At 37.3% G+C, this 18723-nt stretch overlaps 1 protein-coding gene across 2 annotated transcripts in view; it reads left to right on the top strand.

The window, feature by feature from the left end:
• LOC136857000 (sodium/bile acid cotransporter 7-B) overlaps positions 1–17268 on the top strand; it is a 112219-nt gene extending 94951 nt beyond the window's left edge. For both annotated transcript variants that reach the window (XM_067135326.2, XM_067135325.2), the window contains one exon: positions 17072–17268. Coding sequence is in view for 1 of the 2 variants with exons in the window: in XM_067135325.2 (XP_066991426.1) it covers positions 17072–17093 (22 nt within the window). In the remaining variant the exon portion in view is untranslated. The remainder of the gene's footprint in view (positions 1–17071) is intronic.
• The last annotated feature ends 1455 nt before the right edge of the window (positions 17269–18723 follow it).

Below are 18723 nucleotides of genomic sequence, written 5' to 3' on the forward strand. Positions count from 1 at the left end.
GTAAGTGTAAGTCATCAGTTCCCTGCCACACAAGATCTTCTATCAGCTGCCAGTGTCTTCTGGGTCTTCCCTGATGTCTCCTCTTCTCCACTCTTCCCTCTCATATACCGGTACTCTTCATTGCATTATCATCAGGGATCCCCTCTGTATGACCAGTCCACTGGAGCCTTCTGCAGTGATGGACAGAAAGAGACAGAATTATCAGTATACCTGTTCCACATCCAAACCAAACATTTCTCATAGCGATATATTTCGCAAATTTAACTGCAATAGTGTCTCATGTGACTGAATGCCAATATGAGAACACAGAATAAATGCCAGTGATTCTTATCCACTTCTTATAACTGATGATGCAACTGCATACAGTACAAGGAAGGTCCAAATTTGTGGGCAAGTGATGTCACTGGAAAATGAAAAATGACATATTTATCAGTATTAACCAATTCATATTAAAAGAGTTTTAAAAATCCAGCAGTGACTCTTCATGAAAATTTATTTTTAAAAATCACGTAAGACACAAATTTTTCCCTTTGAGGGCCTTATCAGTGTAGTAGGTAATCTTTAGATCATTGTCACAATTTGTTTAGTACAATATTCATTTAAATTTGAGTAATTCACTGTCAGTATAAATACTCTATAAAGACTCTTAGAATTGCTGAAATATAATGAATTCAAACAAAAACATATATAGTTAAAACAGGATAGTAAAGGTAGATTAGCAGATTTGATGTTTTCATTATCCTAACTCCCCCCCCCCCCAAATAAACAAAGCAGTATACGGAATTATTTACAGTAAAATTATTCCTCTAAGTATAATGTAATGTATCCACAAAGACGCACATGAGATGCTGTCAGTTGGTACAATTATTTATTTATATTTATTTGCAAGTTAACACGCGCATAACATTAATCACAGTATCACAAACAAAAACCTTCACTCCGAGAACATCAACAAAGCCGCCATTTCGACAAAAGCCAATCGCTGTACATCGAAATTACAACCTTGAAACACAGTTGAAACAGATGACTACCAACTTCAATATGGAGACCACTACTGCATGTCAACCCGAGATAGATATATATATCTATTCTTGCTACACCATAACTCTACTGAACAATAACTCTTTTATCAATCACTTCCTTGTCACCATCAAGATTGTCTCCTTATATATGTCCTGGCCAGGCTTCCAGAAAGATTACAAGAAATACCTTCTCGAAAACTCTAGAGTGCCCAATACATAGACATAGTGTACAGAATATTCTCAAGCATTCTAGTGCCTATTAGCATTCTGGAAGTTACAAGTGTATTTCACAATTATGGATTACAAATTATATACAGTATACAGGTAAGAATAAATTATAATATTAATTTACAGGTATTTACATTAACTGAACTCTTTTGTACAGCACATGTTTCATGACATAACCTCACACACAATACGATCATTTGACTAAGTAAATAATAATAATAATAATAATAATAATAATAATAATAATAATAATAATAATAATAATAATAATAAATATTATTATTCAAGCTTGATACTTGCATTAATTTCCCATGGGTGAGAGAATATTGATTTTAAGTTATATCCTTTTATTGCACTTGGTTCAAATGTTTCATTAAATAAATAAATATAAATTGTGCAATGGCTACTGAACAGATTTCCATGGCTAATGCCTTAACAAAAACCCTGAGTTTCAAAATCAATTTTTTTTAAAAAACTAAATAATTACTTCTTCAAAATACGATTGTACTTGGGCAAAGTGATGCTAGGAATTTTATGTACACACATATTGTAAGTCATCACAAGGCAGGTACACTAGTGTCATAAAGTTTAATAATGTTGGTTTTTTTATGTTCACTAACCACTTTTACAGTTTTTGGAAACACCCAAGGTGCTGGGATATTGATCTGCTGGAGTTCTTAACATGCCGGTAAATCTAGACACAAGGTACTTAGGCAAAGAGATGCTAGTGTTTGTTTATTCCAGTAGGTAGATGACAACGGGCATATCACTAAACCGTGTACAGTTGTCACACATGTTTTGTATTACCAACAGGACAGGATGAATTTCGAAGACAATTTTGTGAGTGCTACAAATTCAGGAGAGAATATGTGTTGATTATTCAGGGGCTAGTGACATTCAAGTGAAAAGAAATTCTGTATCATCAAGGACTGACTGATGGACTGAATGACTGAGCCGGATGATAAAGCGCTGGACATAGTTCCTGGGATGGTCAAGTGCAATCATGTTTTGAACACTTATTACTGGGTTTATTATACTTAGTTAAAGCTTCTTCTAATTTTCTATGCAACTTGGGCGGGAATTTTGAGACAGTCGAGTGGGAGGGAGAGTCATTTAATTGCTTGATCACTTGTTAGATAAAAATCAGCTAGGCCATTGGCCGGTCAGTGCCCTTGGAGATTCCAGCAGGTTTGAACAGAGCTAGCTGCATCAACATGACCTGTGATGAGTATCATAATGCAAGAAACACCAGCAAAATATAATGTAGTTGTGACTTTCTTAATGGATCTATGCATAGGAATTTTATGTACACACACATATTGTAAGTTATAGCCCGCCTGGTGGCCATGATTGTTAAGGCGTTGAAGTCTAACTGGTCTAACACTGTGGTTAGCCGGTTCGAGTCCCATTGGTTGAAAACATTTTCACTATCAGAATGTTGGCCGGCAGGTTAGGGGAGGTGGTGGTTTACAATTTATAATCACTAGATTGCGTGCCAAAAGCCTGGATTAAATTTCAAACCTCTCCATAGTGATCATATGGAGTGAGAGCATATGACGCTGTTGATGGTGATTTGTCTGTCGGATGGAAACATCAAGCCTTGAGCAGACCCCTTGGTGCTATTTGACAGGAGTAGGCTATATGCTGGCACCGGGTTTCACACTCGCCCTTCCTATTATCATACATCACATCATTAATTTCATCTCATTAACTTCTCTGATGTGGTTGACGTCAGGAAAGAGGCATCCAATCATAAAAACCCGCCACAAGAGGATCTCATACCTGACCCCGTAGAGAAACAGTACAAGGGTTGGACAAACAAATATACACATATTGTAAGTTATCACAAGGCAGGTACACTAGCATCATAAAGTTTAATAATATTACTGGTTTTATGTCCCACTAACTACTTTTACGGTTTTTGATAACGCCCGAAGTGCCGGGATATTGACCTGCAGGAGTTCTTAACAGCTGATAAATCTAGGCACAAGATTGGCATATTTGAACACTTTCAAATACTACCGGACTTAGCCACGTTCGAACCTGCCAAGCTGGAGTTGCTCTACCATCTGCACTACTCAGCCCAGCATCAAAAAGTATAAACTCACCTTAAAAACATTCCAGTTCTTGTTATTTACTAGGCTGTAGATCAGCGATACTTCAAAATACATACATAGGCATCTATTACACACAAACTGACACACTATAAAACAATTTTGGCTTCAAATAATGGAAAACAATGTCTTTTAGAGCTACAGTGTTCAAACTGTGTGCTCATCTATGTGCCTCACTTTTGCTTTGATTGCTTCTCGAGAAATAAGAGGCACTCTTCTGGTTAGTTTTAGCTAAGGTTACCAGATGACAATGGCTCGAAAGCAGGACTTTTGAGTTCAAAAAGCAGGACAAAACCAGGACAGCATTAAAATTGCTTCAATTTTTTGTTAAAACCATTTATTTAGCGTACCTTATTCATATTGCTTGGCCACAAGTGAAGTCTCGAAAGCAGGAATGTCACTGACACCTTATTCATGTTGATTGTACTTATCAGAGTTACTTATTTTATTGAGCGACTCCTTATTGTCTTTTAAATAGTCGTAAAACTGGTTACAAGTGTAGTCTTTCATGTTCAATTTCACTGACACCAACCATTTCACAGAGTCAATACTTAACCTATTTCTTTCTTTGGTCCACTGTGCATTTATTAAAGAAAAAATTCTTTCTACATTGGCATTATGTGCAGGAATTGCAAAATACACTTCTGCCAATTTCAGTAGCTCAGAAGAACATGTAATATTGACACTATTTAGAAAACCAGCCCATTTTTTATGGACTGGTTTCTTCAAGAAATTTTCATTCTGCTTTTGCACTTCAACATACTTTTGAACATTTACAAATTGGTCAAATAATCTAACACATCAATGTGTACACCTATAGCACTAAGATATTTAACAGTATCTTCAAGGTCAGTCCAGTTGAAATCTGAAGTTATGGTCATCCATTTAAAAGTACTGAATTTTTCAAGTGGTTGTAACCATTTTCCAAGGTACTCCAGGCATGCATTATATACATTATGGACTTCTTTCATGAAGGAATCACTGTCGTCCTGCAACCCTTCCTTCTTCAAAGTTTTCATCATTTCTTTCACTTTCATAGGAACAAAATTATTTGAAAAACGAGCTTCTAAAATGCCAACAGTTTCTTCAAGTGCCTGTTTCACTTCAATAATGGAATTATTCTCCTTTTCAACATGAAGAACGTTCTCTTGAAAGACTGACATTAGAGACTGGCAATATATTAAATACATTTCGCTTAACTTATTGGTGAAAAACTTGTTCAAAATTGTTGGCGGGTTATTCACAGATAGAAAATAAGACCAAAGTGCTGGATACAGTTCAAGCATCCTTTCAACAGCTGGAAAAAGTGACAACCAACAAGTCTTTGTATGCTTCAATAGGGATTTGTAATTTACATCAAGAATTTCACAAAACGTTTTTAGCTCTTCATTCCTTATGGTGAATGTAGAAAAGTAGTTGAACACTTTTAACACAATGCTTTCAATGTCAATCGACAATAAATCAACTCCATGTTGAACACAGTTATGCAACATGTGTGTTGGGCAGCCTACTCCAATCAAGGTTTCATTAAGCTGAGATTTGAGGTTAGAAAATACATTATTATCTCCTCTTCTTTTCAGGCCACCAAAATTCATATTACAGTTATCTCCTCCAAAAGTAATGCACTTCTCCGAAATTCCATTTTGTTGCAGGACATCTAACATCACTGAAGAGATTGTTGCAGCTTTTTCATTACGAACACTGTGCAGGTCAATTAACTTTGCTTGCAGCCCTCCATTACTGTAGTCGAAATACTCCATGAGTACAGAAAACAGTTTTATATCCCATGATTACTGCCATCTGTACAAACACCAATGTATGATATGTCTTTGACTTGTTTAATGGCACTTTCTACACACTGAGGTCCAAGTACATTATTGACAATGGCCTCAGACTTTGTACGAGCACAGTGAATATTTTTCCCTATTTCAGAATCAGGAAATAATTTAGATGGATGCTTAGACATACAATGCATAGTTTTGTAGCTCCCATGATGAACAGCATTGTGGTACACAAGAACTCCCTCTGCAGTAATCGCATTTCGTTTAGTGATGTGTTCTTTTTGAAAACTGTCAACACATTATTTGAAGTTGAATTTGAGGCACTTTGAACATTAGCTTTATGTTTTCCCATTGTAATGTGACTTTCTAAATTCATAGCTCTACGATTAGCCACAGAAACGTATGTTCCTGGTTTACATACTAGACACATGGCTTCTTCGTTGGTGCGGCCCTTTTTGAAGCATTTATATCTTTTCTCCAATTCAGCAGTGAACTTACACTTTCTTTTCCCCATAATACATTGAACGTACCAACAGATCACAACAGATATTGTAGAGTAGATCACAAGGATTATGGCACAACTAAGCAGCAATATGGACGAAAATTATTTGTCTTTAGCTTCCGTTTCCGTATGCTATCGCCAACTTCGACTATTGACTTCAACCAGCGATAATATACTAGTCAAAGACTACAGGAATTTAAAAAGTTCAAGCTGCAGCTGAAGTCAAAGGTCATAGAATAAGCGAGTCTAAGTTTACGAAAATGGGTTTCCAGTTGGAAAAAGTTCATTTTAACATTATTAGATGAAAATACGGACAATCAGCAAATAATTAAAAAATAAATACGGACGCCAGGACAGACGCTAAAAATAAGGGCATGTCCTGGTAAATACGGACGTCTGGTAACCCTAGTTTTAGCAACATCTCTGCAATTATTGTGCCCCATGCTTGAAAAAGACATTTATAGAGATCTTCACAACTGTTGACAGAAAATTATTTTACCGTATGGTTGAGTTCATTTCAGAACTCGATGGGTGGTAAACCGTTTGACTGAGGGACCAGAACTGATAACTCTTTGTTTCTTACATACTTCTTGTACAGCTTTGGTGTGTATTACATGTCTTTGTTCTGCTGTAGAACAAACCCTATCAGTGTGCTCACAGAAATTTTCTCTTAATTTTTTCTGACTTTCCCTAATCTCGTTACAGAAATTTCCCTGACTCACAAAAACTGTGTGATATGTTAAATCGTTGAACATTATATTACCAAGCAAGTAGCTGCATGGTTTGTGTCATGTAGCTATAAGCTTGCAGTTGGGAGATAGTGGGTTCGAACCCCAGTCAGTAGTCCTGAAGATGGCTTTCTGCACTTTCCCATTTTCACACCAAGCAAATGCTGGGGCTGTACCTTACTTAAGGCCACAGTCACTTCCTTTCTACTCCTAACCTTTTCCTATCCCATCATTGCCATCTGTGTCGATGTGACATAAAGGAAAATGAAAAAAAATTATATTTTACAATGAAGCAGAAAAGGAAAACCCAGCCTCCACCTTCCCCATAGTTGACCTAATTTTCTCCCCACTTTCTTTTTTCTTCCTTTTTATTATTTATGTACATCTTCTCATTTTTGTTTGGGCCTGTTTTGGTCCATGGGTCTCCCTTTGACTTTTTACACAGGTCTTCTGTTCCTTTCTGACCCAGAAACCTTTCATTTTCTGGCTATTGCCAGCTTACTCTCCTCTGACCACTTTGGTCTGGTGGTACCTCGATTCTTCTTGCTGGTGAAGGATACTGATCAGTCCTGTATGATGTTTAGTGGAATTTCTAATTGTTCTGGGTCCGCTTTCATTGTGGTAATTCATTTGGTCTTGGAAGCTTTCCCTCTACCTCTTGTGCTGAAGATCTTGCTGGTGAGTCTGCAGGGGTCCATGTGGTTCAAGTTACCATAGAAGTGTAGTTGCCTTGTCCTCATGGATATGATTATGTCTTCCTGATGATCATAGAGCTCATTGTTATGCCTGATCCTATAGGTGCCATCCTCTTCTCTTATGGGTCCTAATATTCTCCTTAAGATATTCCATTCCTTGAGCTGTATTTTCGTGAGTGGGTCCTTGCTGGTCATCAAGAGACATTCAGAGGTGTAGAGCATAGGGGGACTTATGATCGGGTTGTAATGTTTAAGTTTAAGATTCTTGGTAAGCTATTTAGAAGTATAAATGCTCCTGCTTTTGCAGGGGTGTTAGACCTCCAGATTGGCACTTCTTGGTGTCATCACCAATGTTCTACTCTTGTTGGCTGATATCCACTCTTCTAGGTACTTGACTGCAGGGACTTGAGAAATGGTGGTGCCTTCTAGTGGGATTGTAAATGGGTCTCCCTTAATGTTACTGGTAGTCATGAATTCAGTCTTTTATTTATTCAATTTATTGATGTATTTATTTAAAAACATATTGATGGCATTGTAACTATATATAACAGTCATTTTAATGGTAACATGTGAATAAAAACTAGTTCTATATGAGATGGAACAGATAATACAAAATTAGAGTTATAATTGTAACAATGGAATTTCATTTTAGTTATCACTAATGTAAATAAACTAGAATTACAAGTTATAATTGACTTAGTAATAGAATAATTCAGTAACATGCATACTGTAATACAAAAATTATTGAATTATAGCAACCAAGTGGAAGGGAAAAGGATCAAAGGAACTCAGAGAGGGATACCATCTATTTTGGTCAGGTGGAGATCAAGCAAAAAATGGAGTGGGTGTTGTTATGGATCATCAAATGAAAGATCATGTAGTAGAAGTAAAATATGTTTCTGATCGGATTCTTCACATAATGCTGAAATTGGATTCTTCCCAGAACATAAACATCATTCAGTGCTGTGCACCACAGACTGGTTGTGAAGATGAAGAAAAAGAACATTTTGAAGAAGACATAGAGGAAAGAATAAGAGGAGATGGAACATTTATCATAGGGGATATGAATGCTCAAGTAGGAACTGTGAGAGATGGATATGGAAGTATTCTAGGAGCACATGGATGGGGTTCACAAAACCCAGAAGGAACTAGACTACTTGATCTCTGCCTGAGGAACAACCTTATAATAGGGAACTCATGGTATCAAAAACAAAAAAGCCATAAGGTCACAAGATATGGATGGGATGGAAAAAGTGAATCTCTTATAGATTACTTTTTGATCGAGAAATAACTACAAAATAGACTGTTAGACGTAAAAGTGATTCCTAGTGTCTCCCTGGAAAGTGATCATAAACTCCTCATTGGATACTTGAAGTTTAACAAGTTAAAAGTAGTAAGAACCACACAGGTAAAGAAACTAAAGACCTGGAAGCTGAAGGACAATGATAGAATAATAGAGTTCCAAAAAAACATCAAAACAGTGATACCCAAGACAGATGAAAGAACAGTTGAGGAGGAATGGAAGGATCTGAAAGAAAATCTAGTAATGATAACTGAGAAGGTTTGTGGACGAACCAGTGGCACAAGAAGATAGAAGGAAACTCCATGGTGGAATGACAGAACAAGAACTGCTGTCCTGAACAAGAACAACATGTTCAGAAAATATTTCAAGAACCGGACTGATCATAATAAGGAACTATACAGGGTTGCTAAAAAACAAGCAAACAAAGTTGTTACAGAAGAACGAGAGAAGTGGTTGAACAAGTGGAGTGATGAATTGAAAGAGGATGTTAATGGTAATAAGAAAATGTTATATGGGATGATGAAAATTAGAAAAAGAGATAAAGAACACTCCAAATACCTAAGAGATGATAATGAAAATCTGATCACTGAAGATGAGAAGATCAAAGAGACTTGGAGGACTTACTTTGATGAATTGCTAAATGTGAATTGCATGCAGCCTACACAAAAAGACAGTACCGGTACTACCTCCTGCAAGTCTGCCTCTGACAACAGGTTAGAATTAACATGGAGTGATGTAGAATATGCCTGGAAATACATCAAAACTGGAAAATCAGCAGCGGCTGATGAAATTAATGGAGAAATGATCAAGGCAATGGGCATTTCTGAAAAACATTGGATCTACAGACTCTTTCATTAGATCTGGAAAGAAGGGGACATACCAGTCGATTGGAAAACAGGCATCATAATTCCAATCTTCAAGAAAGGAGATAGAAAGAAATGTTTCAACTATAGAGGCATCACTTTAACATCTCAAGTTGGTAAACTTTATGAAAGAATTATAGAGCGTAAAATCAGACCCCTTATTGAAGAGAACCTCTTCGAAGAACAGTATGGATTCAGGAAGGGGAGATCAACAACTGATTTAATCTTTACAGTCCATCATTTGGAATACAGGATGACATGATACACCAGATCAAGAATTTGTATGAAGATACCCGAAGTAAAGTCAAAACACCTGTAGGAATGACTGAAACCTTTGATATAAAATCTGGGTTAAGACAGGGTGGTGTTATGTCTCCTCTTCTTTTCATCACTGTGATGAATGAAATTCAGAGAAAAGTTCACCAAACCATTGGAGGTAAGAAAATGGAAGTTATATTGCTTGCGGATGATATATGCTTGTGGGGAGACTCTAAAGAAGATCTTCAAGGACAAATAAACTCCTGGGCAGAATCTGCTAAAGAATATGGACTCATCTTCAGCCAAGAGAAAAGTGAGGTTATGGTCATGAAGAGATACGGACAACCAATGGGACACATTGAAATGGAGGGGAAACAGATACAGATGAACAATCAATTCAAATATCTTGGAAGTGTTATATCTGATACTGGTTCTATAGATAAGGAAATTTCCCACAGAATTCAGGCAGGTAGCAAACTTTTACAAAATAGTTAAAGACATAATATGGAACAAGAAAATACCAACAAAATGTAAGAGAGTCATATATGAAACTTATTACGTACCAATCCTGACCTATGGTTGCGAAACATAGACCACGAGAAACAAAGATTTTAGTAGAATCCAGGCAGCAGAAATGAAATTTGTCCGTAGCATGATCAGCAAAGCACGGAGGGACAGAGTCCATAATGAGGAAATCCGCAAGCAGGCTCAAGTTTTAAGACTGCAGGACAAAATAACAGTGCAGCGACTGAGATGGTATGGACATATGTGACGCATGGGTCATAACAGATTACCAAAAAAAATGTACGATCTAAAACTTGAAGACAAAAGACCAAGAGGGCGACCAAGACTCAGGTACAAGGACACGGTGAAGATTGACATTCAACAGAGAGGACATACTTTGGAAAGCATTGAAGAAGGAGAGAAGTTCAGGGACCGCAACTGGTGGAGAAGTCTCGTTTGCCGACCCATCACTTAAAATGGAACGATGTGGGATATGTATGTACGTATGTATGTATGTATGTATGTAATACTTACTCATGTGCTGTTCAAAAGTAGGCCTATATTCATGGTAGTTTTCAAAATTGAAGAATGATCAGTCAGACAAATGAAAATGAAATAGGAAAAGAAAAGAATGTACTCCTTGAAAATATATTACTGTTTCTTTATGTTTTTTAGAATTATTTTTTCTCCTTTCTTTCATGTTTGTGGCATGGTTTGTATAGTCACATCCTAGTTCATGAACCATGGGCATGAGCTGAGTGGCGCAGTAAGTGGCCCTGAGAGTCAGAATACCAGAGTGGTGATCTCAGATGTATTCTTAGTCATAACCCTTTGTGTGCTTGGGCAGCTAGGACTATACAATCCACCGTGGTCCCTAAACCATTAGAGGAGATATTTTTTGTTTGGATTATGTGTAACTAGGGTAGCATCCTGCTTCTCAGAATTTACCAAGCGAATATTTTAAGTAAGACTCGGACCCATGGAACTAATGGAGTCAAACTTCCATTTGACAAGTGAAGAACTCGTTGGAAACAGCATGGTGAGCAAAGTTTGAATTTGATGGGAAGTTATCTGTATTAATGGGGCTTATAGAAGAAATAAACTAGAATTGACTGAGTCAGCAATGAGGATATGTTAGGAGTTAATGATATTTGTGTAAAGGGAGATAACAGGGAAAAACAGGAAACTAGAAAGTGTTTGTAACAGGTGTTAAAAAGGGAAAGGCAGAGTGTGGGGCAGGACTGTTCAACAAGGACAATATTGCACGCAACATAGCTTCTGTAAGGCATATAAATGAGTGGATGATCTGGGTAGATTTAGCAGTTGGAGGAATTAGGACTAGAATTGTCTCGGTGTATTCACCATATGAGGGTGCAGATGAGGATGAAGTTGACAAGATGTGTGAAGCACTGGGTGACACCATAGTTAGGCCCAACAGGAAGGATAGGGTACTAATAGGAGATTTCAATGTGAGAGTTAGAAATAGAACTGAAGGTGATTGGTAAATGTGGGGAAGGTATGGAAGCTGATATAAATGGGATGGACTTCTGTGCTGGTATGTGATTAGCAGTTATGAATACATTCTTCAAACATAAGGCTGTTCACTGCTACACATGGGAAGGCAGTGCCACTAGATATATAATAAACTACTGTACAGAGAGTGTAAAATATATTAGTACCACCCCGCATATTTTGGAAAATAATGAATTTTTCATACGTTTATATAGCTTTATGGATTGAAAAAATGAATCATGCATGTAGTATTCAAATACCTTTATTCATTCCATAAACAATATGAAAACAAAACATTGTCATAAACTTGTAAAAAAATCACAGACAAAAATTTTGTTTGAGGACCCGCAAAAAGTATTCATAGACCCCCGTTTTCATGAATAAAATCAGTGCTCCATTCCCTGCTAATGATGTTGTGCATGCTGCTGTGTTTCGGACATATCCCATTCACTCATTTCGACTCAGATGTTGATAGGACTCCATTCAAGTGCATTCACATATTGTCAGAATGGGGCAAAAGAGTCCGGAAACTACTCCCAGTGAACAAAAAGTCATCATCTATCTACACAATAAGGCATGGCCGCTCAAATTGCAGAAACAGTTGGGAGGCCGAAGTCAACCGTGCAGTCAGTCATCGACTGCTTTTCCGAGACAAAAGTTACAGCAACAAGCCTAGATCTGGATGTGCCCCGGCCCTGACCTAGGCAGACAGGTGCTTCATTGTCCAAGAAGTGAAGAAAAATCCGCAATGCAGTGCCCTGAAAATTGTTCTAAGCTGGAACGGCGAGGTGATAGTGTGAGTGAGTCAACAGTACGCAACACCCTTTGTTAAATGGACTTCCATGGGCGTCAGGGATGTAAGAAGTTCTATGTGAGTAAGGTTCTGAAACGGCTATGCTTTGCCACGGAGCATCAAAACACAGGTCTGGAGGTCTTCAGTAGGAGTGTCTAGCCTGATGAGAGCAAGTACATCTTTGGGTCAGATGGGACCCTCCAAGTGTGGCGGCAATCGAACACCGAGCTACAGCAGCAAACCTGATTCCTACGGTGAAACATGGTGGTGGTTCAGTGATGGTGTGGGGATGTATGTGTACTAAGAGAACTTCATTTCAATGAAGGCAAGATGGACCGTCGAATGTACATAAATATTTTGAAGCAAAACTTATCTGCCAGTGTTAATAAAATGGCACTGGTAAGTAATTATCTTTTTCAACAGTACAATGATCCAAAATACAAAGCTAGAGATACACAGCTCTGGTTGTTGTACAACACTCCCAAATGCTTGGAAACCCCTCCCCAGTCCCCTGACCTAAACCCAATCGAACATTTATGGCACCACCTTGCAACAAAAATTAGGTCTAGATACATTTTTTTTCTCAAACAAGAAAGATTTACAAAATGCTCTTGAGGAGGAATGGCAGAAAATACCCCCTTCCTACTGTGCTAATTTAGTAAAATCAATGCCCAGTCACATCCAAAGCTGTCATAGCCACCAAGGGTAATCTTACAAAATATTGATTTCCACGAACTGATGGAGAAATGTACAGAAATCACGGGTCGTGCAAATAGTTTTTGTTGATCCCAAAAGATATATTATTTGTTTCTTACTGTTTTACAAGTTTATGACAATGTTTTGTTTTCATATTCTTTATGGAATTAATAGAATTAATAAAGGTATTTCAATACTACATGAATGATTTTTTTTCAATCCATAAACCTACTTAAACGTATGAAAAATTCATTATTTTCTAAAATGGGGGGGGGGGGGTCATACAAATATTTTGTACACTCACTATATATCGTAACTAGCTTTGAATTCAGAAAATTGGTTAGGAATATGCGGATATTCCAGGAGTTTTTTGATGATACAGACCACTATCTGATATGTGGTGAACTAAGTATCTCTTTTTTACGTCGCAAAGACACAGATAGGTTTTATGGTGACGATGGGACAGGAAAGGGCTAGGAGTGGGAAGGAAACGGCCGTGGCCTTAATTAAGGTACAGCCCCAGCATTTGCCTGGTGTGAAAATGGGAAACCATGGAAAACCATTTTCAGAGCTGCTGACAGTGGGGTTCGAACCTACTATCTCCCAAATACTGGATACTGGCCGCACTTAAGTGACTGCAGCTATCGAGCTCGGTACTAAGTATCTCTAGACCTAGAATAGAGAAAGTAAAATCTGTCTGCAGATGAATGTGGATAGAGAATCTCCAGGACGTGGAAATTACCCAGTAGTACATGGATGTAATTAGTGAAATGTTCCAAACAGTAGACAGTAAGCAGGTTCAGGATATAGAAAGAGAATGGGTGGCATATGTGGATGCTGAAGTAGAAACAGCAAGGGATTGCCCAAGAAAAACTGTGTGCAAAGATGGGAAAAAGCTAACATCTTGGTGGAACAGCTTGTAAACGTAAAAAAGAAGGTGTATCAGAAATGGTTCAACAAGGACTGATTCAGATGGAATTGTACATAGATGAAAGAAACAGAGCGAAACCAATAATTTTTTTACCAAGAAGAAGTCATGGGAAATTTTCGGTAATAACCTGGAAAGGCTTGGCCAAGTGGCAGGAAAACCTTTCTGGACAGTCAATCTTAGAGGAAAAAAGGAAATGGGTAGTGTTTTGGGTAAAAAATGGTGAGGTCATTGTAGATCCCAAGAAATCACTGGACAGGTGAAAGGAACACTGTTTTTTGAAAATCTCAATGACAATGGAAATCTTTCTGTTTATGTTGCAAAAAACCAAGCTCATGGGAAGGAGGACAATGAAGTTAGTGAAATTACACTTGAGGAAGTGGAAAGGATGGAAGCAGCAGGAATAGATGAAATTAGACCTGAAATGGTGAAATATAGTAGGAAGGGAGGGATAAAAAAGCTTCACAGAGTAATAAGATTAGCATGTAATGTTAGTAAGGTACCTTCTGACTGGACGAAGGCAGTAATTATACCTATCTATCAGGGGAACAAGTAGGATTGCAACAACTATTGAGTTACTCCATTGATCAGTATACCAGGCAAGGTGTTCACTGGCACTTAGGTTGGATAATAATTACGAGTACAACTATATTGAAGAATAGAAATCACACTACTTTGATGAAAACTAATCTCCAAATGAAAATAGCTCATCACTTTGAGAAGCTATTTCTGTATGTTGTTCTGTATGTAAACTTACTGGGCACAAATCTAGCAGTTGGGAAATATATTGCACAGAGTGGTTTCTGTTGTCAACTTTTTAGCAGAAAGAGGTCTACTATTCAGAAGTCAAAAAAATGTTCTGTCCACAATGGCAACTTTCTTCAAGCCAATGAATTGCTTACGTAATATGATGCTTTTCGATGCGACCAGCTCAACAAATCTGGAAATGTTAGGTGTGCTATTTCTTTCTACTTTTCATTGACGATTTGTAATATTTTTGTAATGTTCATGGCCAAACCTGTTAGAAGTCAAGGTAGCCAAGTATTATAATTCAAGTAATGACTCAACACCAGACCTCCATATGCATGCACACATCAGTTAATTTTAATACTACATTACATAGCTAAAGGTGGTACTCCTATAGAAAGATTTGTAAAAATCATTGCCAATCAATCAATCAATCAATCAATCAATCAATCAATCAATCAATCAATCAATTGTCCACCTCCGTAGCGTAACGGTTAGTGTTATTAGCTGCTGTCCTCGGGGACCCGGGTTCGATTTCCTGGTACTGCCAGAAATTTAAGAATGGCAGGAGGGCTGGTACGTGTTTGAACTGATACATGCAGCTCACCTCCATTGCGGGTGTTCCTGAAAAGAGCTGCACCACCTCGGAATGAGGACCCGATTTTGCAATCAATCAATCAATCAATCAATCAATCAATCAATCAATCAATCAATCAATCAATCAATCATATGGATTTAGGACTGTCGCCCAAGGATCAGATTCCCTCTCAATTGTTTACCTAGCGCTTTCTGAACGTTTTCAAAGAAGTTAGAAATTTATCAAACATTTTCCTTAATAAATTATTCCACTCCCTTACTCCCCATCCTGTAAATGAGTATTTGCCCCAATTTGTTCTCTTGAATTCCAACTGTATTTTCATAAACTCCAATCAAGCTTATTCATTTACTAATGTAATTCCATACCATCAAGGACATGGTGCAGAAACTTGTACAATTACCCTGAATGGCCTAGATATTCCTATATCAAACTGTCATAGCAATGCTAGTACTATGGCTGGAAAGTATTCAGGGATCCAACAAAGGCTTAAAAAAATATATATATATATTAATCCATTAGCTCATTTTTTTCCCATGTTCTGCACACCTCTTGAATCCTGTCTGTTCATATGCTGCTGGAAGCTGTATTATTTTTTTAAATTCGTTGCTTAGTTTGCGTCCCAAATCATTGTCAGGTACAAGACTGTTGGCCAGATGTGATGCAATGAGGGTACTGAAAGAAAATTAGGAGAATATTTCCTCTGTTTTGAAATTTATCACTGCATATAGCAATGAGACTCCACAGACACTCAGTGATATTTCCACTTACGCAAATCAGACAAAAAAATATGAGTTTGCAACCTTTATAGAATGTACAAATAGGTATTTACAAAAAAGAATCAATTGAGCTGTCAAAACTTGATGAATAGTGCAAAGGTTTGGTTGGATTCTTCAGTTCTATGCAAGCTCAATAGGATGTGTTTGAAGAGGAGGCAAAAATACTAGTTGAAAATCATACTATGAAGTATCACAGAGAGTACATCAGAAACAATTTTATGACAAACAGAAAGCAGAAAATGGAATAAATTTCACAAGTAAGGAAAGCTTCTGTATTAAGTCTTGGTGATTTTAGATTCCTTGAAGAATTATAGTTCATATTTGAAGGAATGTTTTCCAGTCAAACTGATACTTGTTGATTGTTATTAAGCTAGCATAAGCGGAGAGATCTATCATCACCACTCAAATTGTTATGGAACAGTACGTAATCTGCTATTGGTGATGTGTTTCCAAATGTAGAAATTACTTTATGGTTGTATCTGATGCAACCAGTAGGAAATACAGACAGAGAATATTGCTTCTCTACCTTGACGTGGATAAAGAATATGTTGTGGTCTAACATAGGACAAGAGAATTGCCAATTTTAACTATAGAGTCATTCATTATAAGAAATGAAGTTGTGATGAAATAATCAATAGTTTTGCTATGGCTAAAGCATGATAAAAGCCTGTGTAGCGTAAAGTACAAGAGAATGTTTAGTTGCAAAACAATCTTTTTTAAATATGAAATTTATGGTATTTTACACTTCATGTCATGATCCTACACATTTCTCTATAATTGTGATCTCTATTGCCATAGCTATTACTCAAGTATACTACTAACATATTCTCAAATGTTTATATTTTACTATTTTTAGGCCAGATACAAATTTCCATTTAATGATATATCTGGTTTTGAAACTAAATGGTTCAAGTAATGTAAGACAGCTTATATATTCTGATAATAATGTTATTGTTTTTACATTAAACTAACAACTTTTGATGGTTTTCAGAGATGCCATGGTGCCAAAATTTTGTGTTTCAGGAGTTCTTTTACGTGCCAGTAAACTACCAACATAAGGCTGATGTATCTGAGCACCTTCAAATATCACCGGACTGAGCCAGGATCAAACCTACGAAGTTGGGATCAGAAGGCCAGCGCTTGAACTGTCTGAACCACTCAGCCTGGCTTATATATTATATTACTGCTACTTGTAAATTTTGAGTTTCAATAAATTAAATGTACAAAGTAATAATAAAACATTTAATTCCCACCCACACCCGAACTAAATGATTCAATACTTAACGAGCTCGATAGCTGCAGTCGCTTAAGTGCGGCCAGTATCCAGTATTCGGGAGATAGTGGGTTCGAATCCCACTGTTTGCAGCCCTGAAGATGGTTTTCCATGGTTTCCCATTTTCACACCAGGCAAATGCTGGGGCTGTACCTTAATTAGGGCCACGGCCGCTCCCATCCCACTCCTAGCCCTCCCCTGTCCCATCGTCGCAATAAGACCCATCTAACAGATGACTTGAATTGTATTGATAGGAGGATTTTATAAATATTTTCTTTTGTAAAGTGATAACCGTCAATACGGAATGAGATTCATAACTTGCAATTGCTTTGCATAATCAAGAGTAAATCCAGCTACTAATGGACACATTATGCCAGAGAACTAAGGAGTTCTCAGCATTATTAAGAGTAAGGCAGTACTGTTGAGAGAGAGAGAGAGAGAGAGAGAAAACAAATTGTGTTGAAGGGGAAATTATTAAAATATATGCCAAACCATTGGAGGTCATACAAAACTTCAAATACCTTGAGTTTTGTCACAAGATCCCACTTTATTTTTCCCCTACCACAAAAGTGATGACTTTAATTTTAAAATCCATTATGGTGAATACTACCATAATCCCCCCTTCTCCCTGCACAGTGCTTTGTATACAATGTAACTTGTGACAGAGTTGAGCGATACCATTTTCTTTATCTCTGGGTCTCATTGTGGAGACGTGTCATTCGTATTCATAGACTGGCTGTAGTCCCCTGTCATTGACGGGACAACTATGTAGCATGTGCAAAGTTATGTAACTCCCCAGCTACTTTCCGTGAATATTCAGGCATGCTGTTTTACTCAGGATGCAGCAGTAATCCCATTTATTGGAGATGAGTGGCAGCAGCAGAGACAAATCACATCACAACAATGGTCAATGTAATGTTATTGTTGATCAGTTTTATGAGCTTTTGATATTGTAGGCCTTCACATTTAGTATTCTTCTGACTCTGTGATACAGGGCATCGAATGTAAATGGAGTTCTCCTTCTTTCATGACTCCCTCTTGTCTTATTCCTTAAGCAATCGTTTCTCTACAGTTTTTTCCTCATTTTTCCTTGTTGATATCAACCAAAGACCATGCAGTTTTACATCATCACCAATTAACATGATTGAACAATATTTCTATGTTAGCAATGCTTTGTTAAAGACAATACGATCGTGAACAGGCAAGTAAATGGGACCGAATGTAACGCCGCAAAATATACAAATATTAGCTTAGCCAGGATCACATTTACAATCAATGAAGAAAGGCTATTAGAGCTGTTTTAAATTCCAATGCTGAAAATGGTAAAATTCCTTTGGATGAATTATTCCACAATTTTTCTGAGATTCTTGGGCAACCTAATGATATGATTTGATCTGAATAC

Source organism: Anabrus simplex, chromosome 1, assembly GCF_040414725.1.
Source record: "Anabrus simplex isolate iqAnaSimp1 chromosome 1, ASM4041472v1, whole genome shotgun sequence".
NCBI lineage: Eukaryota > Metazoa > Arthropoda > Insecta > Orthoptera > Tettigoniidae > Anabrus > Anabrus simplex.